At 43.2% G+C, this 26940-nt stretch overlaps 1 protein-coding gene across 6 annotated transcripts in view; it reads right to left on the bottom strand.

Moving 5' to 3' along the window:
* Positions 1–26748, bottom strand: part of iqch (IQ motif containing H) — a 36997-nt gene extending 10249 nt beyond the window's left edge. For 2 of the 6 annotated variants that reach the window (XM_015343099.2, XM_069190566.1), the window contains exons 1-16: positions 26373–26747; positions 25275–25397; positions 24627–24724; positions 24007–24094; positions 23160–23279; positions 18655–18772; positions 17369–17533; positions 16947–17164; positions 15151–15696; positions 14355–14421; positions 12484–12567; positions 11402–11580; positions 9406–9678; positions 8680–8868; positions 3054–3174; positions 2219–2505 (exon numbers count right to left, since the gene is read on the bottom strand). In XM_015343099.2, coding sequence (XP_015198585.2) covers positions 2219–2505; positions 3054–3174; positions 8680–8868; positions 9406–9678; positions 11402–11580; positions 12484–12567; positions 14355–14421; positions 15151–15696; positions 16947–17164; positions 17369–17533; positions 18655–18772; positions 23160–23279; positions 24007–24094; positions 24627–24724; positions 25275–25397; positions 26373–26423 — 2727 coding nt within the window. In that variant the 5' untranslated portion in view covers positions 26424–26747. Of the gene's footprint in view, positions 1–2218; positions 2506–3053; positions 3175–8679; positions 8869–9405; positions 9679–11401; positions 11581–12483; positions 12568–14354; positions 14422–15150; positions 15697–16946; positions 17165–17368; positions 17534–18654; positions 18773–23159; positions 23280–24006; positions 24095–24626; positions 24725–25274; positions 25398–26372 lie in introns of all 6 variants that reach the window. The other 4 variants (XM_015343102.2, XM_015343097.2, XM_015343098.2 and 1 more) reach the window with 4 other exon arrangements.
* Positions 26749–26940: the final 192 nt, after the last annotated feature.

The following is a 26940-nucleotide window of genomic DNA, read 5'->3' as shown; positions in this document are numbered from 1 at the left end:
GATCATGCTGCCCTCTAGTGGAAAATGTTAGAAGTGCAGCTCAAAATTCAATGCTCACAGTCAAGTGAAGAATGGCAGAGCTCAAAAAGTCGCCAGGCCTAATAACCAGTAGCTCCAAAGATAGCAAGCATGGTTGCAAAATATGGGAATTAATAAGCTGTCAGTCAGTAGAACAAGTTTTGCACAGAATTATTATATCAATAACTACATTTTGTTCTATTCAGCCTCTCAATAAGAACCTTACAAAATCAAAGATAGTTCAAATGAGAATTTAAACAAAATTTAGAAGGGACTCCAAGTCTCACAGTAACACCTCCACTCTTCAAAGTTTTCTGTAGGCCCCTTTCCTTCAGAAGCTATTTATTCCATTCTTGGCAGTGACTGCCTGTTAATCAACCACACACGGTGTCCGTCCTCTGGTACATTAAGGGTGTCTTGTCAATTTAAATGCACAGGGTAAAGCTTTGACATCTTCAAAGCAACAGCTTCTGTAGCGGCACAATGCAAACAGCCGCCCATGGTGCAAGACACTCCGAGAGTCGATCAGTTAGACCCCCACTGCTCAGTTCACGCAGCTCGTCAGAGAAACACGGGCTGTTGGCCCAGCTCTTCCGGCGTTCTGGTACTGGGGGCTGTAGGCTTTCCAGGGAAACATTCCCCATCACTGCAGACACTGTAAGACCCAGGTTGTCAAGTAACACGAGCGGGATCTGATATCATCTGAAAGCCAGTTTATGGCCACGTTTCAGCAGTTTCCCTAATAGACGCCAATTCATTAATTCAATGGGTTTGCAGTGTTAGTCACGAGGGAGCCATTGTGAGCTTGTGTATCTGCTCTGGAGAGGAAATCAGCATGTGACTACAGGAAAAGAGAGAGAAGAGGTGTGGGAGGGGGGGTCTTCTCTGAAAAACCCCAGAGCTTCAACATTCACTTAACTCACTTCTCAGATTTTCCTTCTTCAAGCTTGCTGCTCCTGTATATAAAAATTGTTCATCATAGTGCATTCAGTCTATAAAGTGCCTGTGTTACACATATACACATAAAGAGAAATGTAGGGTAAGCCAAGAGCAAAGGTTTGCAATGACTTAATCTCAGTTGAAGGTGCTGTTACAGGGAGTCACAGTCTAAACATTCACTCCTCTTATCAAACCATTATCAAACCAGCAGGTTGAACCAAAAAACTCACACCAGTACTGCTAGAATAAAACACGCAACAAACAGTCCAACAAAACTGCGGGACTGTGCAATTTCTACCTGCCTGTTTTTCTTACATTGGAAATGTCAGCCATCTGTATGATAGAGCAGGTGAGTCCTATGTTGAGTATGAGATGTTTTGTGTCTGTTTTGATTTACAGATCGGGATGTTGCTGCTGTTTGTTACAAAACAAATGCATTCTACCATTATAATGTGGCAGGGCATTACAAAACAGAAATAAGATTCTTGTCACTGGACAGTTATCCAAACGTCTCTGTTACTGTGTCAACCCGATGAAGTATATTAAATCTGACGACTGAGGCAGTAGATTCAGGCTGACCTCTCGCCCCCCACTGCCAGAGATGCCTGCAGAGGCCGACCGCCACGGGGTCAGAGGGCAAGCCTTAAAAGGAGGATTAGTTTATTGACACAATAAGACCTGGCAGTTTATTTGATAAGGCTCCTCTGCTATTTCCACTTCTTTCTCTCTCACTCTCTCCTGCCCAGTCCCCCTGGGGAAGACAGGGAGTATGGAGGATCAGCAGACCCCTGCCACATAAAAATGAGCATCCCCCAAGTACAGTGGAATTATTCCAGCATGACTAGGAGTTTTATATCTAAGTTGTTTTAATTGATTTAACCAGAAAAAAAAAGATTTAGCCAGAAGTTAAAATGGTCTTATGAAGCGCCCTGTGAGACAGGTGCAGTTTAGCTCGCCTGAGGAAGTCCTGCAGAACACTGTCCCAGGAGGGGGCAGCAGAAGATGGGCTGAGTATGATGTGCCAGCAACAGTCCGGCAATTTCACAGTACTTTCACATCTTCGCCTTGAGTGTCAGGCCCTGAAGGATGCAAGAGGCCAAGGGACCAAATGCCTCTGTGCCTGCGCCAGCTCCATTTTTGTGTTTTCGCTCTGGCCTTCTATATTCGAATCGATGCTGCTCGCTTTTCAACAGTAGGGCTCTGTACGTGTTTGTTCATTAGCTCGTCTCCAACTGATGTGGGGCTGATGGGGGTGGCTCACCTGCTGTTCAAGGGTGCGGGGATGCAGGAAGGTGGCCAGGTCAACAGAGAAGTGGCCAATGACCCCACGCTGATGGCAGGCTCGGGCGATGTGGGTGCAGATGGCATGCAGGGTGTCAGGACAGACAGATGCCTGTGGGACGGAGGAACCCATAGCCTTCAACACACTGGAACCATGGATTTGGTCCCCACAGGACAGCATAGACACCTCCCCATTGGGCTCGATCAGCATGTCCACTGTCAGGCAGGTCACGCTGTCAGATGGAGGGTAGGCTTCCACTACCCCACCTGGTCCAGAAAAGCCAAAAACAGACAGACATGCATAGTCAAAGCCACACAGACAGAAAGAGAGACAGAGTATAGACATCAGTAGTTCAATTCTGCCTATGACCCCTGTGGAACTTTGCTCCTACCAGCTCCCTCACTGTTTAAAACGATCATCTCTACAATCTGATTAATAATTAAGCATCCTGCTGCCACAGCACTGCAACAGAATGAATTGATCTGTACAATCAGCAACATTAAACACAGCCAGTGCTTAATTAGAAACACACAGGGATATGTACTGTACACAGAAATATAATGTGCGCATATTAACACTACAGTACCACACAGAAGAAAGTGACTTTCAAAGGGAGATTTACAAAGCCTTTCTTCAACAACCAGCAGGTGAGGTTGAGCAATCAGAACAACTTCAAAAAAGAACTCAAAGCCATATAAAAAAGAGGTGAACTTTCTCCTTTGCGTTATAGTACTAGGTGGATCACATGGCCCTTTTAAAAACTGCCGAAGACTTAGAATGAGCTGCAGCACCCTAGGAGGAAGGTGCGGGTTACCCTCTCGGAGGAAGTGCTGCAGGAAGTTGTCCCACGTGGGGTAGTGCGAAGTGTTGACGGGCTGGGCGTGGCGAGCCAGTAGGCTGGGCAGCTCCTCCTGGACCTTCAGCAGGACCTGCTCCTGTGGAGAAGGCAGGCATCAGCTGACACATGACACCCACACTGTTAAAGCACACCCCAGCGGCCCCTCGCTGAGCGCAAGGTAGTGCTCCCTTCCCTGCTCCCTTTCTGCATGACAGAGCAGCCAGTAGCTCAACGCTGCATGAAAACAAGTAGCAGAAGGGTAACAGGTTATGACAATATCCAAGATATCTTCACTGTGTGGTAATTTAGTTTTTAAGACGTAACTCAAGAGTAAAGTGTGAGGAGAGGAAAGGGCATCAGAAAGTACAGAGTTTTATTTCTACTGAATGAAGGAGAGTAGTAGAATGTCTAGAGTTTGGGTACTGTGCATGTTCAGTGTTAAATGTCAGTTAAAGCCCCTTGTCTACAGAATACAGCAGGAATAGGTTTTGTTACTATACCAGTATGTATTTACTGTCAATTGTAAAATTTGAAAAATACTAATTTTATAAAAATCTAAACAACAATCTTTTATTTTTTATTATTTTGTTATTTTTAATTTATATATTTTTACTAATCAAAATTTTAACTGCAAAATTTCAACAGTTGGACCACAGTATGGCTATCTCTTAGGACCATTTGCTAGAAAAATAATAATAATAGTTCATAATGATTAATTAATTAATAAAAATCTATCAGTACATTTTAAAAACAAAAACCAACAAACAAATTCTGGATCAGTGCTCTGGAAAAATGGTGAAGTACTGGTGCCTGCACTTATTATTAGGGAATTTAGGAGGTTATTTAAAATTTCAGTAGTGTCATTAGGCCTCTGAGCTGCTCTGCAGCATCAGAAACTGAAGTGTGCCTGGCACTTGGGAGAGAGAGGTGAGACTGATAGCTCCAGACTTAATGTGGAGGCACATTATAGGCATGTCAGGCAAGGTGCCTGAGGGCCCAAGAACATCGGAGGGGAAACTGCACCACCTGGCCCAAAGTTCCAGCCTCCTCGTCTCCTGTCGCAGATGAATGCATGTGCAAACCGATCGATCAGCCAGTCAATCAAGGTCCGACTCGCAATCCCGCTGATCAATGCAGCTCTTGTTTCTGTAACTAGAAAATGCCATAATGGCTTCAGCACTTAATTATGCTGTTAATTGCTAAATTACAGCTTCTGCCCCGTCCTTTTTCTCTGGCTGCTGGTCACAAATAGCTGCTGTCGGCCTGCTTCTCAGGCCGGAGGCGCTATGAGAATGAAGGAAGTGGGACAGAGTCAGCTGAGTCCAGCCTTGAATCACCCCACTTGTGGTGGCAGACACACCGAGAACAACTGTACCAATGGTACAATTACAATGAATTGCAATGGAATCAAATTAATCGGAACTCATAAAAACCCTTTTCATCATCCTCCTGCTCTTCATGAGGGCCACCCTGCTCTGACCACCTTCCCTATAGATCTGTAATTGGAATTTGCAATTGCAGAAGTACAACTGACAGACCTTACATTTACGATACAACACAGTTTACTTTATTCTGTCATATTCCTCCAGATTCTATGCTCAGGGAGAGTGGATGTTGAAATTCCAGTCACAAAGTAGCCATCATATTAAAGTACTGTCAGAGCTGAGGTCAAACGCTGGATGGTGATTTCCCCTCCTGCACAAGCCATAGAGCACACAATGGAGCGGGAAAAAGTGTAAGAAAACTGTTGTTGCTTTAATGGAACGGTAGCCACGCTCATAAAAACTTATCACAGTGTGGCCGCAAATAATCAAATGACCAAAACCGGAATTTTACCATTTATTTATTTCAGCAAACCCGCGTTTTTGTACCTTAAGCGGATTCCTGCTTCAATTGACTTCGCTGAAGAGCCGAGCTCAATTTGGGGAGAGCGCACATTTCTTCTGCACTCAAACACATTGAATGCGTGAAGCATCGTTTGATTTGTCACTCAGATAAGAGCGGTCTCACCATACTGTACGCCACATATAAATTTGTTGTTTGACATATGTCCAATATTTAGAGTCGACTAATGAATTAACAAACCCCAATGAATTTTAGTCCTGTAACACATAAACTATAAACTTCACATAACAGATACATGTGTGAACAGAGCAGTGTCCCTGCCAACTGCTCTGGAGGAACTAGAGGTACCTACAGCGGAAATAAGCGGCGCCCCTGAGAAATCACTCTTATGGCTTGGATGTGAGTCAGGAGACGAAGGAAAAAAAGAGGAAATAAGGACAAAGAGCAGAGGAGAGCTACAACAGGCAGAGCTGAAACAAAAGAGAAGAAGAGGAAATAGCAGCTACTCTGAGGAGGTTTACTTATGTAAGCGACAGAATACAAAAAAAATAGTTTTGACCAGCCAGCGTTTCAAATAAAGAAACACTGGGGGGGTTGCGTCTGATTCGATTTTATTAACCTTATTGTGAAAATGGTAAACACGACCAGTAACATTAAATAACCAGCCATTACACACCTCGCACGGAATGCTTTAATTTTGTTTGTGCAAACACAATTTAAAAAAAAAATCTCCGCTCCATCTGTTGATGCTATTAAGTGCAATTTTCTGTTGTACCTAATGATCCATTGTGGCGGCTGTGTGTGTGTGCATGGGGAGGGGTTGTATGCAGTCAGTAAAGAGGGGGAGAACTGTATGGGTCTGTTGTAGAGATATCTGCTCCTGAACACACACACACTGGCCCTCGTGACTAAGCCTGTAACAGGCAGGGTCACCCCAGGCCCTCTGCTTCAGCACTGAGCCATGTGCTTCAGGGCTTCAGCGACATACTCACCAAATAGCCACTTGCCTGCAACAAGAGGTACTCTCAAAAACCTCACTCCTCTGCACTTCTCAGCTGCCGCTGAGCAACTGTGCTGTTTTAGGACCACATGGGGGTCTGTATTCTTCTCTGTGCCTCCTCACGCTGAGCCACAGCACAGTCAATAATTAAACAATATGCACACAGCCTGCCGAATAGCAGGGGGATCTTTTTTGGTGAGCCTGCAAACATACACACTCCAGGGTTGCAGAGCTGTCTCTCTGTCATAGGCACAATTTGGGAAAGGCTCTTGGGGTCTGACTGCTTTAGAGAGAGGAATTAAATAACAGATAGGAAGGAAAAGAATTGGGGGGCAGACACTGATGTGCTACAAAAAGTGAACAGTAACTTTTCAAAACATGAATACATCCCTACAAGACTTTGTCAGAATATTAAGGCACTAATGTGCAGCTTCAAAATAACTGTAGTAAAAAAATATAAAAAATGGGGATGTTTATGGCGATAATAACTTTACACAATTATACTCTTAAATAACAGTGAACAATAACAAAATCAAAGTTCACCACCTTTTAATAGTCTACAGGTTTGGAAGACAAGAAGTTGGAAGTTTTGACTATAGTGTCGACTACTGTTGTGTGGGGATATCTTACTCTTTTGTTTGCAGAAGAATGAAAATTGAAAGTAGCCAGCATTAATACGGGTCACAGGGAGGCACTTGCATGCAATGAAAGAATGGTTTTAGAGAACGACAACACTGAGAAATAACCTCTGTTCTCCAATTCTCTGAACAGGCTTGCCATTGATTAAAACAGCAAGGTATACAATACAGCCAAAGTTCGAGTGCCAGCTCCATATGGCCCCTGTGCCCTGAGGGTCTGAACTCCTGGTCCGGGCCTTGCTGCTGTTCTGTCTCTCACTCGCCTCTCCACGCGGCCCCAGATGGTAAAAACACCATTCAAACCCCACTACAATAGGCCTTGGCTTCGGTTCAACCGTTTACTCCAGTAATTAACAGCACCAATACCACAACAATTACAGCCCTGATCTTAAACAGAATAACACTATGAATTAGCGAGAGCTAATAGCTGGAAGGTATAGCAGCTCCAGACTGCAAGATGTTACGTATTTCAAAATAAAATAAAAGGTGAAAACAGCGTGCTCGCAGCACACAATGATTACCTTGTAATTAGTTTACACAAAGCTCCCCTTTTTAATGGCAAAACACTGTAATTAACGCGTGACAGAAAATCAAAGGCTACTTTGTAAGCGTATGAAAAATTAACACGGCAGGCCTGAAGCTGTACGTACTGATTACAAGCATATTAAATCAATGCAACGCTAACTGCTTGCACATATGCTTCTTTTTTAAAAGGGACAATAGCAAATTTTAGGAAGGGTGTCGTCACACTTTACATTACTTCCTGAAGCAGGTTTAAATAAAGGGTAAAACAGAGGCTTCAAATTTTATATTTTAAATCACCAGCTTTAGGACAATTAAATGTGTTTTTCAAAATATACCAATCACAATTCCATTTTCAATATTCACATGATTGCAATATCTCAGCCTGCCTCCAACAGGCCTTATAATAAAGGATCCTTTTTCTAATTTCTAAGGCCCAATGTTATAACCAACCAATAAAATATCTATATTTAACTAATACAATAAACACGCACAGTAGGCTACATTGTGTTTCTCTAGATTTAATATGCACAATGGAGTCCAAACCAAACAGGATTGTAAATAGCACTGTCACATCAAAACTAACATCCCCACACATAATGGAATTGCTTCTTTCCCCTCGGAATATGCATCTATCCTTGCATAATGCACCAAAACACACAGGCGGTTGTGCCTGCTCTACTTTGTGCTTTGCATTTTGTCATAATTGTTATGTTCTTGTGTTAATGAGGCAAGGGTCTGTACATTTTTTTATAGTTAACTAGTTTAGAATTATAATGAACTATTATAATTATAAATAACGTCTATAATTATTAAAAGTATGTTAAGAATTTGACTTGGCAAAGGTGAAGGTAAAGACAGAGTTTCTGTAAACTAAGGTTTATGTGAAGCACGAGCCTTCATCTCATGCCTCTCTCCACTAAAACTGCAGATGAAAAAACACACACACACTGGTCTGTGTGGGAGAATTAACGTCTTTCCTCAAAGGCACTGATATTTTTAATAACCTGTCAACACATGTTTCAGATCTGGTTGCCTTGTATGTAGATATCACATTGTATTTGCCATTGAAAAAAAACCCTCTGATAATGCACAACACTGGAGTATGCTGCAGTTTGCAAACCACAGCGGACAAGCTGGTATGGATGCATTCCTACGCTAAGTGACAGAGAATTATAGCCTTGGGATTACCTCATTCTTGCCCCCTTTTGAATATGATAAAGTGGAAATCCGTAAACAGGAACACATGACATGAGGGTCATAATGTATAAAGAGTGAGACAATATTAGTCAGGGCTAATATTATCCGCATCAAATGCAAATCTGCAATAGCGACCCATATTGAACACAGATCACACAGTGCCTGAGGAGTGATGTTAAATTGGTTAAATGTCTTAACGCTTCCCTCACCTAAAGAATAAAAAAGATGAATAACTTCACGCTTCTCAGTTTGCTTGTATCCCATGATGCTGTTTTGACTGATTAAGGTAAGATTTCCGCTCTGTTGCTCACTCAGGCAATGCAGGTCTGTGCACCAGTGAAGCTCATTTATTCAGAGAAGTGAATAAATGTTTCGGGATGTTTGGTGGACTCCTGACCTGGGCCCAGGCGTGGCTCCAGCGATCTGGCCCGTACCGTCTGAACTCCTTCAGTGCCCAGGCATAGCAGCTCATGTGGGAGACATCACAGAAAGCTGTACCCCTGCCGCCAAACTCACTGTCCACCTTCAATAGCCAGCGCTCGACCTCCAGGTGGTCAGTAATCAGTTGACTCAGAGCATCGTACAACTGAAGGATGACAATAAAAAGATTAGAAGCATCTCAGCAAACCTATGAATTGACAACTCTAAGATGTATCATCCTTACAAAAAAGAATATCACGCTGAGACTTAGTTTAAACTTCATTAAGCAAATTCTGTGCAAAATTAGAGACTGAAAGGACTGCACAGAAAGCATGCAGTAAGTATCTAAGAGTTTCACAACAGTTTCTTTTCATAAAAAATAATTTTCAAAAGATTTTTAAATATTTCGAAATATGACTGCTACTTCAAATCGCCAGAAAGGAAGTAATGCCAGCTTTGTCCTGTAGCTGCATGACTTTTAAAGCTGCAGTTTTAAGAACTGGCACATTCATTGTATTATAGCCTGCAAGAGTAAAATATATCTATATTTTTTGCAGTGAGAAATGATTACATAAATGACACAGTTTGCATCTGGAGGATTTGCAGATGAAACTTTCTTTTAAAAGCGCAGGGTGGAGAAGATTTGCCACGGTCAAGTGGAATGAGCTCCCATTCCCAGCCCCTGAGCCCTGGCTGGGCTGACCTGCTGCAGGGTGTAGATGTCGCCGTGACCTGGCGGAAGGGCGACTCCGGCGCTGGAAAACACTCTCCTGCTGCCGGACTTGGTGCTATACAGCTCGGCCAGCGCGGGCTCGGGGCCCAGAATCGGCACCCCCAGAGTGTCCGCTACGTCCAGGTCATCTGCGTGCAGGGCCCCCCCGACGATATAGGCGGGCTTTCCTCGGATCAGGTTCTTAATGCGCCTCAGCGTCCGCGGGCTGTACTTCAGCAGTGTGGAAAGGCACATGCTATGGGTCTGCAAAGAAGAAAAAGGGAAAAGGCAACAGATTCCCCCCCCACCGTTAGGAGAATTATAGTTGTCCTTTTCAGCACCCATTCTAGGGTCTAATTTATTATGTTGTACACACAACAGATACATTATTAATAGCCGGCTGGGTTGTGACCTATCCTGTACTTGAGCATTTTAAATTGATAAAAGCTGCTGGTGGGAGGCTGCCCAATCCTTCACATCTTTAGCGCGTCGGCAATGGGCTCCTTGGGAATACAACTAATTACTTCACATCTGTATTTATTTGATCCACGCGGAATTATCCTTCTGTCACTCGCGAAAGATGCTGCCAGCCTTGGCTAACAGTGATTCATCTCAGTGACACTTCTGGCATAGTTTAACATCAAAGCATCTAGAAAATCAATAGGAAAAATGAAGAAGAAGAACTCCTCACTTGCCAAACGTCGACTCGGAGGAAATGCCAAGCATAAAACACACGGCAATAAATAAAGCCATTTCTCTCCTCTTTTGCTGAATCAGTCAAAGGCCGCTATCACAATATTGATACACCCTTAATAAAACAGTTAGATTGAAGATGGAATCGCTGCAGTTTGCTCAGTTGGTAATTTTTTAAACATGGCTTAAAAACCGAAAGCATCTCCAGGTATTAGGCTGGTCCTCCTTCGAGTTTTAAGACGCCGATTCCTGCAAATATAAACCTGTAAATAATAAACCTTTTTTTTAATTTGCTCAAAGCAGCTGGTTTACACCAGCTTCATAAAAAAGATGTGCTTTTAGACACATGGCATCAAGAACAAATGACTCACAGTGCAGGGATTTAACAGTTTTACTCTGCTGCACTGCTTTTCACGAAAGACATACTTCCACATGCAAAAAATACTCCAAAAGTACACAAAGGGTTCACTTCTATTTTATTTAAATCTCTTTCTTACAAGTGTTTGCTAATCCAAGTCAACTGACATAGCAAAACCTATGAAACCAAATGAATTCGATCAGTGAGCTCTGGAAGCCGGGCCCTGAAGGGTGCAAGCACAAAGCACTGAGGAACAGCCTCCTCCTCAACTTTCCTCCATCCTTATGTTCTGAAAATGTGTTTGTTTAGCATTATTTTTTTATATTGTCCTGCTTTTGAAAGTTGATTTAGAACCCATCTAAAATGGTGATTTCAACATTTATATATGGACAAACTCTCTAAATGGAATCGTCAGAGTCAGCAGACTCACTCAGACATCCTGTACAAGAAACACCTCTGGCGCCCCCTATATCAAGGCGAGAGAGCTGAAGGGCTGTAATCACAATTAAGTGCGGTACAAAAGGTGCTACAGAAGCCTGCCTGTTTGGGCACATGCATGCTTGATATCTTCATTATAAAATCATTTCCATAGAAGGAGGAGAAAGAATCTAGAAATATTTCTTCAATTATAATGGATTTAGATATACTGTAATGCTTCAAATTATATTCAATTTGGACAAAACACTACTTTTGACATTGGAGGAGCTGTATCTAACCACTAGGTGGTGCCTCAGATTATTATTATTATTATTTATATTATTATTAAGAATTTGGCACCAAATCTCTGGCTCCCCACAACCCTAAATTGGATAAAGCGATTAGAAAGTGGGTAGATGGATAATAAGAAATTCTCAAACTCTGTCATAATGCGAGTTTGAGCACTGCGGAGTTGCCATGTGTTGTGTGATGCTGTCTTATAGTTGGCTGGGCTCTTACTGGGAAGTAGCCGAGGGCGTCTGGGGTGAGGATGGTGAAGCGCTGAACGGAGGGAGTGGGGGTGTCCCCCGGCTCGGCCTTGGTCACAGCCCCCTGCAGCCCCAGCAGCCGGGAGTAATACTGCTGCATCTCCTCTCCCAGCGCTACAGGAGACACGTAGATCACCTCCACATTCTCATCTGAAACAGAGAAAAGGCACAGGCAGTACTGACACAGCCACGCATGACCCATAGCTGGTGTTCGAGAAAGAAACTGCTTTCCTTTCTATGCAAATTTTCAGGAGTGGATAAATGACTCTGTAGGAATCTGTTTACTAAGGCACAGCCTTTGAAGCAAATCCATCACACTAGTAGTAATAAATTCCAATTTACTTGCAGAATAAAAAATACTTTTTGCCACCAAGGTTTTCTATTTATTACAGTGCACTTGCCTTGATACAAACAAGCTCCCACTCTACACTCCTGTTAAAAGTGTAGATACTGCACGTAGTGACAATTTGGTGTGTGTTACTTTACCCAAGCCTCTCAATAAAGCAAATGATTACATTTCTGAAAAAGATGGCCTCCAATAACCTGATAATAGCCTGTTAGATAACCATGATCAATATGCAGTCAATACTCAATCAGGGATCTGTCAATTGCAGAGTGTTTAACAGATACAAACGAGAGATTCTTTTGCCATGAAAGTCACTTTCTTTCAATTGCTACTAAAAACAAAGAGATGAGCGCTTCTGACGAGAAGCGCACCAAAAGCTTACACAATTAAGAGGAAATGGCAAAATAAACCTGAATTTCTTTGCATCCTATGCTTTAAATACACAGAAAAATGTAAGCAAAGCACAGCACAGCAGACTGTGGTATTCTGCAGCTGTGCATCCCAATGGGCCTGGTCACAGACTACAGGGTGATTCAGATGCCACGGCCCGGGAGAGCTGGACAGGTCTTCTTTGCCCATATACATGGCACAGCAGGGCTCTGCACCCGTGGACAGAGGGTGTGGGATGCAGCAGCAGGAAGGTCGGCTGGTACTCTGGCTGAGAGCGAGCTGCGTGGGGATCACAGGCACGATGCGGCAGCTCCTACCTCGCACATCACACAGCCGGCCCAGCTGTGTGCCCTGCTGCATGTCCAGGTCCTTCAGGCTGAAGCGCAGAGGCTGAGAGCGCCCTGTCAACCAGAGCAGAGCAACCAGCTGAGGAATCTGCATAGGGACAACTACGAAACACCCGGAATCTACAACAGTCAGTTGGGCACGATGTTGCATTCTGAAGAAACAGAGAACAACAGAGAGTCTGCTGCGCAAGTCACAGGCTAGTAGCATGTGCAGCCACCGCTGGCAACAATACTCTTAGAACCTGGACAACCATGTGCCTGTTCACTGGTCTGTGAGCCCCAGAGTACTGCGTAACACATTCTCTTCTCACAAGAACATATCTCTGCTGTTTCTGTTGAATTTAGACTTCTTATCCATTATAATTAAATACCAGTTTCTGCATACTTGTTCCACTGAGTGAAAACTCCATTAATTGCCTTGACATTATTCTGTTTCTCTTTCATAAATCCCAGCCTGTTTGGTGGAACTATTACAGGCTGAGCTATCCATAACCCCAGCCTGCCAGGCACTCTGTTCATCTGCCTGAATTGTGCACAATGATTTCAGTGCATACTGTGGAGAGGTCTCTGCTTTATTAAGTCTTTTAGCACTGATGCGCAGTTCAATTGGCAAGCAAAGAGAAAAACAGATTGTTATCTAGAATATGCTGCCTCATCAGCAGTGCAATTATAAAACTATTCACTATTTCACAATGCAATCAGAAAGCAAGAGCCTTGGTTCTGATCTGCGGGGGAGGTTAAGAAGTATCATTCTTCTTCACCAGATAATTAAAACAAGTACTAACATTATTTTTGCTCTCATCAGGCTTGCTTACCAATATTTTGAAGGTTAAATCTGAGCATCAGATACAAGACTGCATTCAGAGGCATAAATATGTGTTAATGAGCACAAAGAGGGGTTCTGAAGTTTAGTTAAGTCTAATTAAGCCTGTGTGCTTCCCACGGCATCCCTGTGTGCAGTCTCCATGACTGAAAAACTCACGGCAGGTAATGACAATTTGTCATTAGCACTGCTGCAGTGTTGCAACACAACTGAATAACTAAACGTGCAAAAACAAAATAATAAATCTGTTTCACTTCCAGGACCTCAGAGCTCTAAAAAGGAGCTGCTGTTTAAAATGCATAAATGTAATTAAATAATTACATTACTGCTAATTAGCATGAAAGTGCGGATTATTTAAGCACAAAAAAACGCCACTATTCAACTTCCTAATTATTCTTGTTCACACAGCATTTCCTTTCGCTCAGCCGCCCTAAGTGCAAATAAAGCATCCCATCTGCTCGTAATTAGATCTAAATAATTTCAGACAATGTAGCTTATCATTTTGACTGCACATTTGATTAAAGCCAGCGCACAAACACGAGGTGCAGATGCACAGAGCCCGCTGTTCTCCGCGTGCCGTGGTGGGGCTGCGGAGACCCCAGGCCTCAGACATTCTAGCACGCGCTGCAAGAGGTGGAAGAGACGAGAGCCCTGGCCTGACGCTGGATAGCGATAATAAATAATAATGACGGAAGCAGGGAAAAAAATATCCACATACAATAAAGACACGAAAGAAAATCCGAATGCTTTATAGTTCATTTCCTATAAATGAAAGTGAATTACAGGCAAATCACCTCAGCCTGCGTGTAAGCGGCCCTCTGTAATGACTTTTTATTTGCTTAATCTCCAAATTAAATGGCGTTTGAAGCGCAGGGCTCCCCTGTGTTATTACTCTCATCATCTCGAGAACATTTTCCTGCCGAGACCAATTTGAATAAGACAAGAGGCCCTCCCTGAACTCAATAACGCCGCCGTAATACAGCGGGGTAATAGCGCGGGCTGATGGAGAGAGAGGTACCTAATGACGGGATGTGGATAATACTCCTCCTGGAAGACCTGATGTGTTTCCAGTTGGCTGCCAGATGCTAGAAATCAAGACAAACATTGATCAGTGACAGGACTGCGCACACATTCATCAAGTCAAGGCTTGGAAGGCAAAAAAAAAAGGGGAGTCAAGCTTGTCTTTTTTACTTGCTTTAACAGAAACAAGCCAAGCATAAATTATATTAATTAAATTAATTACATACTTAGAAACATCTTCCCCCCAATTAATTCAATTAGCCGGCTACATGATGCTACTGGCAGGGGAAGATTAGGGGGTTTAATTAACAGAATATGAATGTTTAAAGCACAAAAAAAAACAGAGTGAAGGCAAACAGAACCGAAGTTGTGAGCACTAATTACAAGGCTGTCTGCGTTTATAAAGACGTTACCAAAAGATGACAGGGCACAGACAAGGGGAAGCTGTATTGTTTTTCTTTTTACCGAATGAAAACTGCCACAAAGGTAAGTCTATATATTTCTCTGCTTCAGACACATCGGAAGACAGAGATCGAAACTGATTTTCTGACAGCCAGATCAAAAAAGATCTCGAGGCTCCTTCTTCCCAATATTTGTTTTGTCGCTGGTGACCCTGAATCCCTGCAAGGCGACAAAGGAATCTTTTTTTAATGGGAGAGAGATCGCAGGAAGGGGGTGGCGGGGACGGGAGCTGTGCGAGCGCTGAAGCGGGGGATGTCAGGAAGAGGAAAGAGAGGGAAAAAGAGAGACACAGAGATGGAGAAAGAGAGATGACAGCTGCCGGCTCAGCTCACCTCAGCCCTGCTGCGGAAATTCTCCAGGTGTCTCTGCCGAGATGCCTGCAGGGCCTTTCTTGTGCGTGCCATCTGAGCATGCAGTAGCCAGGAGATTGCGATGACACCGGCCGCCCACTTTTGCCGCCGGTAGCGCAGGTAGGCGGATCGGACACGGTAGCATCTCCAAGAGGTTTGAATTGCTACGGCAGCCGCCTCTGTCCCGCCCTCCCCCCTGTAGCGCTGGCCAGGGCGTCGCACTATCTCCCACACCTCCTCCTGGTTCAGCAGAGTGGAGATGAGGTCGCCCGAGCTGAGCCCTCCTCCATCAAGCTCTCCGCCCTGAGCCAGCTCCGCCATCCTTGGCCCGCTCACCACAGCCACGGGCACGGCATACTCCCGCAGTACCTGCGTGAGCCTCCTCAGCGCTCCTGCCAGGCTCCCCCAGGAAAGACAGTAGTGCCGCTTGAATCTGGAGAACTCTGGGGCGGTTTCCTCCACCTGCCCGTTGAGAATGGTGAAGGAGAGATTCTTGCTCGAGCCGAGAGGCTCCATCACCAGTAGAGGCTGCAGACGCAGTAATGCATACAAGAATGGAGAAACACAGAAAAAGAGGGGACTGATTATGCTCTTCGGGTTGTTACTGGTGTAACAATCTAAGGATTTAGTGAAACTTTTCCTGAAATATGGTAGCTGATCAGAATGCTCTGCATGTTTTGGTAGTTCGGTTTGTATAACCACAGGAAAAGGAGTGCCTCCCACATTCAGCCTGTCAACTACTGCCAATTCGTGTGCAGGTATTTACACAAAAACCACAACATCGGAGGGAAATGCCTGCTCAGATAACGAGACCATTTTGTCATTTTTTAAAATTCTCACTTAAAATCACCATTCTCTGCATGGCTTGTGGCTATTTTTCCTAATGTATTCTACGTATTTATAAAACATAAAACATCTGGCATAACTAGATGGAGAGAACTACATAACATGACAAGAGAACAAGTGCCTCTAGGGTCCATTATGCATTTCAGTTTCCTTTCTTTTCTTCCATGAAGTGTGCATGGTATAAATTAAAACTGCTCAACTTGGCAACCGAAAAGAAGATCCATCTGAAGTTTTCAAAACTGACAGTAAGAGCCCCAGCTATTTAATCATGTAATAGAACTCCAAAACGCACAGGTAAGACTTTGGCCTCTTACTGGGCATTCATTACAGGAGGAAGAAAGTCAGTGCTGCAAACATCAGGGTTTGAATTGTTTCTTAATTAATTTAATTACAGTCACAGAGTGTAATGAGTGTATTAAAAATAAGTGGTATCATGTTATGGCATAAATATCACCCCAAATAATTTAACAGTTCTTCTAGTATAGTTTTCGAGGAGCTAAAAATGTTTTGTTCATGCTGTTTCCTCTATCTTCTATTTTAAAAGAGATGCTACTTTCCTTAGAATAAGAGTTTGAGGGCTTGCATTCCAGACTCATAGCCCAGAGATTTATTTTTTAATACAAACTGTTAGAAAGTGAAAGACAATGCTTACACAAAAGTTGTGTTTTGTTTAAAACAGTGGAATTGCCCAATTTTTTCGAGAGCACTTTCACAAATTATACTTTAATGCTAGCCGTCTGCTTGCACATTTGCATCAGGACCTGTTTGATGCACAAGGTCAACAAACCATACATGGAGGTATTTATGATGATTTTGCCATATTACTTTGTTATCTCTGTGTCAGTGCTGCTCATTTTCAATATGGCAGGGCAGACAATGCTCATAGGCAGACCATTACTGAGACACGACAGGCCAGCTGGGCAGTACTGTACCTCTGGCACGATTGGACACAGCCTGCTGGAGGTGAGTGCTGGGGGGGGTCGGTGCTTGGTGGCCGATCTCTTTGAGGTAACAGAGGGTGGGGGGGTGACAGGGCCCTGGATGGGAGCTTGCCAGCTGGGGTCACAGCTGCTGTATCCAGGTTCCAGTTCCTCACGCAAGGACAAGGACAGATCCATCCTCTCTCCCACAGCTCTGCCAGACACAGGACCTGTGGACCAGTTCGAATGCAGTAGGACAATCTTTAGGAATATGTCTTCCGTGTTTCTTTATTAAAAATGGAAATGTAAAATGTGATGGGCACCCCTAATGTTGTAGGTATGCAGTCCTGAGAAAGCCACTGCACTGTCCAAATAGGTAAAATACAAATAAAAGTTTTATCATACTGTATATTACGATGAACTAGACTATACACCTCTGCCAGTTGTCTCTCCACCTCTGTGGCCCTGACCTGTCCCTCCAGCAGAGGGCGCCTTGTCTCTGGCGTGTAGAGGAGCTGCCTGGGGTCGGACAGGAGGCTGCTCCAGGATAAGCTGTGCTGCTGCAGGAATCAAGCCCCTCTCCAGCAGGCTAGAGATACCTGCAAGACACAGCACAGACTCTTACAACACACCTGACGGACATTTCTGTCTAGAGTTTAGAGCTAAGGCCCTAGTGGAATCAATTAAAATAAAGCACCTTACTAAAATAGGTCATTTACAAATGTCAGGGTAACCTATTTGTTGAAGAAATATTTGTTGGAACAATATTCTGTTTGCACTCATTATACTGTACGTCACCTCCTATATTTTTGGAAACCAGTCAGTCTGAATCCATATTAAATACATTTTATATTAACACTAAAAAAGTGACCAAAAATTGTCTTGACCAATGCAATATATAATTCTAAGTCTAAAAGCCTTAACATCTGCGGTAGAAATTTCATCTTTCATTTTATCCATTTATATTTTACAGGCAATGAATTGCTGATGAGAATTTCAATGAACATTTTTGACTGGCATGGCTGGTTTCACATCATATTACAGCTTTGCATTTTTGGTGTCTTGAGCAGGATTTGACGTTCTGCCTTAACTAATGAAAGGACAGAAATACTACCGCTTGTGTCAGTCGGGAGATTGACTCAGTTCCTCCAAGATTAAAGAGCAATGAGCCAAAGGAGACAAGTATGATTGGAGGACAATGTCTGTTTTAAACATACATTATGCAATATTGTGGACTAAACTAAACTGCGGTGGAAGCGTAACATTGTGCAATTTTAGCAATATTGGGCACTTTATAAGACTTTATATCATGATCATGCCACTGTGCACAACTAACAGAATATGAAAATACAACAATCTTTTTCCAATTTATGCCACATTTTGTATTTGCTTAAAAATGTGGTTTTTCTTTTTTCCTCCCTGGTCAACAGTCAACAGAAATTACAGGGTAGTTGTAACACAATCGGCTTGCATATTTCATTTGCTGTATGACAGCCCGGGGTTGAATTCATAGACACATGCAGCTGCAGAGGTGGATTAGTTGGTTGATGCACAATCACTCAACTACACAGAAAGTAACAGGTAGTTTTTCTCAGCCATTGCAGGCCAGGGATGAAGCACTGAAAGTGTAAACATGAAACAATGAAAATGGCAGCATGGATTTCTCCTCTCTAGCAATGGAGGCTTTAAACAGGATGCCAGCCCTGGGCGACTGGCTCACCTGTCTTCATATCGTTCTGGGACAGTGGAGGAGCCAGGTAGGGATTGTTCCGCTGGGCGGCAGGCACCACCGCAAGACTGCCCACTGTGGGACCATGGACAACCTTCTGCAGCTGGGCCTGAGGAGACAGGAGGAGTGCTTGAAAGTCTACCCTTTTTGCATTGCCAATGTGACGCTCTTCCTTTACATCTATTGTTACTTTTAAACCAGAATTGAAAGTACACCCACCTAGTTTGGGTCTTCATACTGGGGAACCTAAGTTTATATAGTTACCTTGGCATGTTTTTATGTCTTAAAATGGCAATTTATTCACTAGTCGTTTGTCATTCAGCAGTCATTTGCTTTCACTGAAGATAATAAAACCAAACACTACAAGCCTACAGCTTCTACCCTCCCAATCAAACAGGCCATTGGAGTAATCACTGCAGCAGGAGGAAGCAAGCAAAACAGATTTAATACATCTGATTGGTTGGCTTTTTTCAAATATGTTCTTAGATTTAAATGGTTTCTATCACCATCAGTAGCAAACAACAGATTAATTCTATTGCACATAAGCAGGTAATACGCCTTTTGGGGCTTTATTGACTTAAATGCTCGAGTTCTAGTACACCGTTTTCTTTCATTCTGTCTCTGTGTATTTCAGCAGTGGGAAAGCTCAACACCTGTGTTTGGTAGCCATGTTCAAATATTCCTTTGCACAGTTCTATAAACCCACGGTCCTGCTTAAAGTCAGCTACTGTAGGTTTATGGTGGCAGACCCTAGATAGCAAAGTGCAGGTGGGGGGGTACTGTGGTATCACTGCCAAAATCATTCAAGAGTCATGATCAGAGTCAGAGCGGACCTGGGAGGGCCGAAAACCTGAAGGTCAGTGCATTAACCTGCTGCCCCACCCATCACCCACACTCCTGCCTGGAGCACAGCATTGCCCTGGGGGGCCAGAGGACCACTGGAAACAAAGACTTAGAACTTATTGCTGCACTTCAGCTCAATAGCCCGCTCAAGTAGAAGGTTATTAGTTCCGGGTCACTGGCTAGAATTATGCTTCAAACTTCTTTTGTACGGGGCTGGAAGATGAGAAGATGGCATCCATTAATCAGCATTGTGGCAGCTTGTAGATGTCAGTAAATATGGCTTTTTTCCCTTTTTTGCAGTTAACAACTAGCAGATTTGCTGCATTCATTAAAGAACATAGGAGCTAGGATCCAGCAGCTAATGACATTGTAAACTGGCCAATAAGCTCCCTTCCCTGGAGCTATCAATCAAGAGCTGGCAGGGATCTGGTCAGCGGTGGTTAGGGGACACTTTCAGTACTTGTATTTTTTTTCTTCCTTCTCCAGCTGTACAGATTTGTGAGTCTGGATTCTCTGACAGCATTCATGTTCCAAATGTTCATCCTTTCAGGATCAGTAATTAACCCCTCCCAACTTCTAACTGTCTTATTTTTCATACCTATTATAAACTTGGACTTCCTCTCTCGTGTATTAATTTATCAGATGCTATCCATACTGAGCAACCCCTATAAACATCCATTTACTGTACAACTGTTTAAAATTAGTTTTAATGAACAAGTAAATCAAGAGGTTGTAATATTTTACCAGTCAGGTCTCTTTTTTATCTGGTTTCTACCGTTTCTGCCGTTAGATATAAACGTTAGGTGTCCTGCTCAACAGTAAATATTAATTTTATAAACTGTTAATATTTAAAAGATAGGGCACACTGGACTGTTAGATTGGTATATAAAAATCAAGGCATGAAGTGCCAACTTTCCTTTTGTTACATATTCATAGTCAGTACTGCTGAATTATTAATACAGACTGTAGTAACAGTCATATAAACATACAAAAGAAGGACCAAAATGAACCCACTGGACAACATCAAGTTTCTACAAGCTGAGACAGTCTTCCTTTTTTGAATAGGCCTGAAATACCACTCTTAAAAAAAAACATTCCTGATCCCTCAATCCTACAGATGTGGGTGATGGGTGGGACAGCGGGTTAATCCACTGACCTTCAGGTCTCCAGCCCTCCCTGGTCTACTCTGACTTCCCTTTTCCCCTATCACTCTAAAACCCTTAACCAGCCTCCCGCTTTCATCTTGTAGCTGCTGCTTGACCCTCTCTAGTCCGGGTCTTGCTCCCCACGCTCTTTAGAAACAGCTCCTCTGTTGGTTAGAGAGCCTTTTTCATTCAGCTGGTGCCATTTTCACCTCCTCTGTCTTAGCCCTCCTGACCTTTATGCCACTTCTGACACTGGGGATCACTCTGTTCACCGGTCAACATTCACTGACCCAAGAATTTCTGGCTCTGTTCACACCTGGTTCATTTCCTACCTGCTCACATATACCAGGTGTGACTTTCTCCAGTCGGGTCTCCCAAAGTTCTGTCCTGTGTCCCCCTACCATTCCCTGGGTCCACTCCCATCTCCCCCCGAGGTGTTTTGTACTCAAATCTCCCTCTCTTCTCCTCCCACTGGTATTCACGTTCTCTCCCGTTCTGCCTGTTTCATAGCCATCTCTCCTCCTCTTCCATCAATGAACACTGTCCCTCTTAGAGTCTGACCTCCTTTCTTCCCTTCCTCTTTTCACCCCTATGTGGACCTCTCCACCTTTTTTCCTCTAGACTCCACCTTGTCTTCTGTCTTAGGTTGTGGTCTGTGATAACTGGTTCAATCCTGGGCCATTTCATTAGCCCATTGTGACTTGGATCACCATGTGGCGATTGCCAGTTACCAAAAGAACACAGCTGAACCCTGAGAAAGCCAGGGTATCGTTAAACTCTGCGTCTTCCCAGGCACTCGCAGGAAGGCAGTGCTATTATTGAGGGATTCACCCCTCCTCCAGTCAATACTGAACTTCCAGTATGAGGGCGTGTTGAAAGGTGAGTGGCTCGAAGTTGCAGGGCTCATAGAATTTGGTGATTTTTAAATTTTAAAAAATCAGCTGCCTCAGATCACACAGTGGTTCTAATGCCATGATCTGTGTGGGGATAATGTATATTTACTTTATGATTTCTTGATTTAAACAGGATGCACATTGTGAAGGTTGCTTTCACAAAAAAAGCAATACATAAAACAAAGTTTGACTGATTTGATGAGTTCCAGGCCTCCTTTTATTTATTTAGCACCTGCTTTTTTGCTTGTTTGATTGCTCTTGCCACGGCTTGTATCACTGCCATTATAGTTATCTGCTGATCTTGTAATCACCAGCAGAACAGCGGCCTACTACAGCAGGTGTTGAAAAAAAAAGACAAACTTTTTTTTTTTGGAAAGACAACACATCTGTTTTTTTCTGGTGGTAGTGGGGGGGGTGGAGGGGAGGGTGGTGAGAAAGAAAAAAAAATGAAATCACATTTTTGCCGGCACAGAAGGGAAGAGCTGGAAATGTGCTGGCTGGGACTGAGACAGTTGGGTATCAGTGGGCAGAGGGCCAGTGCGCGCCAGTTGGGAAAGTATGCGCCCATCTTATTGGAATGCAGGGCCAGGTACCCACTCCTGTCCTGAGACAGCTGTAAACCACCAGCCCATAGCGCAGCAATCAGGTGCCGGCGTTCTTCAAGGAATGCTGATATCTTGCAAATTCGCAGCTCCTTCGGCCAAACAGCCGGCTCACACTGCGCCCCACATACCGGAGTGACAGACTCCCCCCCTCCCCTACCACTGCCGCCCCATCCGTCCTGACAAGCAGAGGGATAAAGGATAAGCGGAGAGTGTGAGGGGGGAGAGGAAGAGGGGGGGGGGAAAGGCGCTGAAACAAATGGCGACCTTTCGAAAGATTAATTTGTTTACCAACAAATGTTCTCCCTGTCATCACAGCCCGGGTGACCTTCACATCTCTATTTCCAGGTTGAGAGGATTCTGACGGTAGTCATCTGTTCACTTAAAACTTCTTCTTCTTCAACGCTTGACAGTGGCAGCGTATTAATTTGCTGATTTTCAGGCAATGAATGGAGGTGGAAATCCAAAGTCTATTGTCCTATAATAACGCACAATCTGTCTCAATCAGCTGTAATAATTCCTAATCAAATTTTCCCAGTAGGATGAACAACTTCTATTGATGTGCTGCACACAGCTAAGTGGAAGGAGCAGAAAGTCAATATGCTGCGATATGAAAATTCAGAAAAGTACAGACCCCACAGAATGGGAAGACTATTCCAATAGTGTCAGCAGTGCTACGAGTGCTGGAAGTGCAAAGACCCCTGTGGTGACTGTACTGGGTTTCAATCCACTGTAGTAGATTGCACAGACTCCAGATGGAAATATGATTAGGGACTGATGCTTTTTTTGTAAATAAATGTATTTCTTTTTTAAAAAACAAAAAACCACTCGGTTACTCGGGCTGAAAACCACTCTAATCTCAAGAAACAAAAAATCTGCAAATACCAGAGACCATTGCTGTTGTTGAGAAACCTTAGCTTCCTATTGTTAGGACAGATGAAGACATCAGTCTCTCCATAACAGAGACATCTCAGTGTGCCAGAGCTCCCAGGCCAGGTCAGGCCCCAACTCACCGAACCCCCTTTTCTTGGGCTCGCTCCTGGCAGTCGGATGCCATATTGCTCATGCAGAAGAGCTCTGTGCGCAGGGTGAGCGGGGTTACACATCACCTTCATGCGCAACCCCGACTTATGCTGCGAATGAAAGGAAACATGTGAACCTCCGAAAACAATGCCAATTTTAAAAATGTGCGGTTTTACATGGGGGTTCGAAATCTTCTCCACACTCCTGGTTGGCATTACCTCTTCACTTTTACTGTGCCTTTTAGGGACACCTTGGTAAGCTTAAAAAGTGTGCAGGTTTTAGCTATACAAGGAATATGCGAGTACTGTTTTCTTATCCAGTAAATCATTGATTATTTGGCAACTGATAATCTGCCCTCCAATATTCTATTGTGATCACTGCTTGATCTGGTGAAAGTATATCATAAATCAAACAATATTTTATTTCTCACTATACTTAATGGAATGTATTGCACTTTGCATTAAACAAGCTGCAATATGTCATTCTGCTAAATGCACTAAGCATATAAGTCATGTATTCTGGTATAAAGGCCAGGTGCTCAGGGTTGGGAAAGCAAATGATTCAATTCCATTACAAGGAAACAACTGCAGCCAGACAGCCTTTGTTAGCTGTGTGCAGCTCCACTGGAGGAGTGGCAGCACATCCCACAGCAGTCTGCTGAAAGGCTGATCAGGCCTGAGCTTCAAAACTGTTTCCATTTTAACAGTGTAACAAATTCCACAGTGAAAACATATTATCATTCTTAGGTCTGTAGATTCTTCACTTTGTTTACATTTCCTGTGATTAAATCCACTACAGTTCTTTTGTGCATCAAATATGTGAGAGAGTGATGATTACCTGTTCCCCAGGTGAGGGTCTCCCAGCCATTCCAAAATCGGGGCTCCTCTGCAGTCGCAGGTCAGGCACAGTTTTCAGCTGAGGCTTCCTAAACAGAAAATGAAAATAAAGCCTTATCTTCAGAAAGTCTTTAACAAACTACTCTGCCATGTCACTGAAACTCTTTGACTAGGATCCTTCAAGAAATAGCCCTAACAAGACATCATGAATGAAATCCCCTCCTTTCAAACATTTCTTAAGTTCCAACATGTAACATACATTAAAATCACTAGCAAAGCCAGAAGGGACAAAGTACATGTTGAAATATGTTGGTGTGCTGTTCAGGTATAGTACATCAGCACTTCCACGAGGAAGAAAAAGGAACAAGTGTTTAATCTGACCCATTTTACATGAGGCATAATTCATGAGCCTCTTGTACCAATATCAGCAGAGTACAGAAGAATGGGACTTACTTGGTTGAAAAGAGAAAAGTATTTAGAGCAAGATCAATTTAACTACACATGTACAAGGAACTTGTGTACATTGTATTAACAACCAAGCAGATCTGAATAATGAATCCCCTGAAATTCGTAGCTCTTCACATATATTTACAAATGTATTCCGATTGATGAAACTCTTACCATTTTGCAGCCTGTGTGTTTGGCTTTTCACCCTCTTCAATAGCAGGGAGAGTCAGCACCTGCCTGTTAACCGCATTCAGATATTCCTCAGCTCGCTTCTGCAGATACACAGTCATCACACTTAGACTGGTGTGCACCTAGTCTGCAGTTCCAAACTGATGTGCGCTAAGATCTTTTGCATAGAAATGGCAATGGACACTCAGAAGCAATTGCACGATGACTCCATTTCGTTAAGGAGAGAATAACGTTACAGGAAGTGCTCACAGACGTACCAGTGCCAAGAAACACTACCTAAAGCACAGAAACTGCTAGGCACATCTACATCTCTCACTTCCTGTTAATAAAATTATTTCTTTCCACAGGAAACTTTGGTGAGTTGAACATTGCATCGATCTCCCTAGCACTTTACTTCAGGGCAAACTTTTCCAAAATTCCAAAATACGTTAACTTGCCTGATGTAAATACATCAGAAAATACACATATTCATATTCCCCATATAACACTGCAGTCTCATCCTTGTCTACAAGATCACCCCCTGGATGTGAACTTTACATCCTTGCATTCCTTTCCAGAAAACAGGAAGCAGATTTCTCTTACAGTAGCTCCCACCCCGCTAGTGTGTTTGACCCTTGACCCCGGCGCCCTGACCCTCAGTCCATTCTCTGTCCGGCGGATGGCCGTGTGGAGGGCCTGGATGTCCACGGTTTCTCCTGCTCCCTGGATGGTGACCCGAGTGAGGGTCTGCTTCAGCTGACACAGGTCCTCCTTCACCTGGGGGCCAGTCCACAATTACACACCACAGAGCTAACACAGAGTCTGTGCCCTTTTTTTAACTCACGTTTTGCTCAGTTACTTAAAAGGTTCTAATACGACAGACAAGTTGATTTGGACTAAGGGTTAGGCCAAAAAAATTAATCAAACTGATCCATCCATCCATGTCTTTGAAACCATTGCCTTTTCACGTTTAACTTCATCAAACAGAAATGATAAAGTAAAAGAGAGGTCTTTTTAATACTAACGTTTTAGATTTTATTTTGGACTATATTTTAATACGGTATAAAAACTGTAGAAAACCACCCAAAATTCCAAGGGATATGGGAAATATGTCTCCTGTCACTCGGCTTCAGCCACAGAAATTAAAACTGACCTCGAACAGCCTTAAGTAAGAAATGAAACGACCTGACACAGAAAACTCAAGGAATTAGATGGAGAACTAATAATGATAAAAAAGTGGACATTGAAAAACAAAGGGCGTTAAATCCTTTATTATGATGCATCTGTGATAGTGAGTTAATAGTGCAGCACAAGAACTTGCCAAACGAAGACGCAAGCCCCGCAATCCGTCTCTGACACCAACGCACAGCCGTTACTGAGAACACAAATCTCGGCTATTATGACTGCAATTTAACCAACAATACAGTTAATTCTGTGAGATTCCGAAAGTGTTCATTAAATAACTAATTAACTTTTCACCTTCGCGGATGAAAAATCTCTTTAGCTAAATTTAAAACAGTTCAGTCGAAGCAGGGGGTGCCTAATGACGAGCTGGCTGTGTGACTGCGTCACCGCATTACTGCAGCCCTGCAGTGTGAGGGCCTCGGCGCGTTTAACAATTACAAAGACAGGTTTTACTGCAGAATGGGCTATTTAATTCAACTAATTAGCAACTTCCAGCGAACCCATTCATTTTCCGAAATGTAGGAGGTTTATTTTTTTTAACGGAAAACAAAGTTTACGGCTTATTACCTTGACTAAAATGTTGCCCACTTCATCGGTATTTTTTATTATATCGGCCATTCCGTGCGATCTTGGCCGAGGTGCCAGTTAGCATTCGGCTTGTTTAATTGTGTCAATTAGCGGTGTTGCTCGTCTGTCAATTCATCCCACAGACAGTAACACATCATTATGTCCCCATGACAACGTACACCACGTGACGGCCTCCATGGCAACATGACGCAGAAGCTTCCACAGTTCTTTTCAGGATAGGGGGAACGATGTCGCTAAAAACCATTTGATAATTTACATAAACGTATAAAGACAGTTATTAATTAGCATATCATATAGACCTTGAAGGAACAAAAAATGTCAAGTGCGATAGGATCCCCCTTTTCTTTAGAAATTCCAGTTATAGCCATGTTTATACGCCAGGCTTTTATCGCAATTTAATTTAAAACACCCAGGATTCATTTCCAGGAGCGTTAATAACACAGCACCGTTGTTTCATGCTGTATGCGGCTTCACTAACTTCGAATTTACGTCAACAAGTCTGTTTTATCCGCTGATATCACATTTGTATCTGAATTTGGAATGGTTT

This window comes from Lepisosteus oculatus, chromosome 5 (assembly GCF_040954835.1).
Source record: "Lepisosteus oculatus isolate fLepOcu1 chromosome 5, fLepOcu1.hap2, whole genome shotgun sequence".
Taxonomy (NCBI): Eukaryota; Metazoa; Chordata; class Actinopteri; order Semionotiformes; family Lepisosteidae; genus Lepisosteus; species Lepisosteus oculatus.
This window is presented reverse-complemented; position numbering and strand designations above follow the sequence as displayed.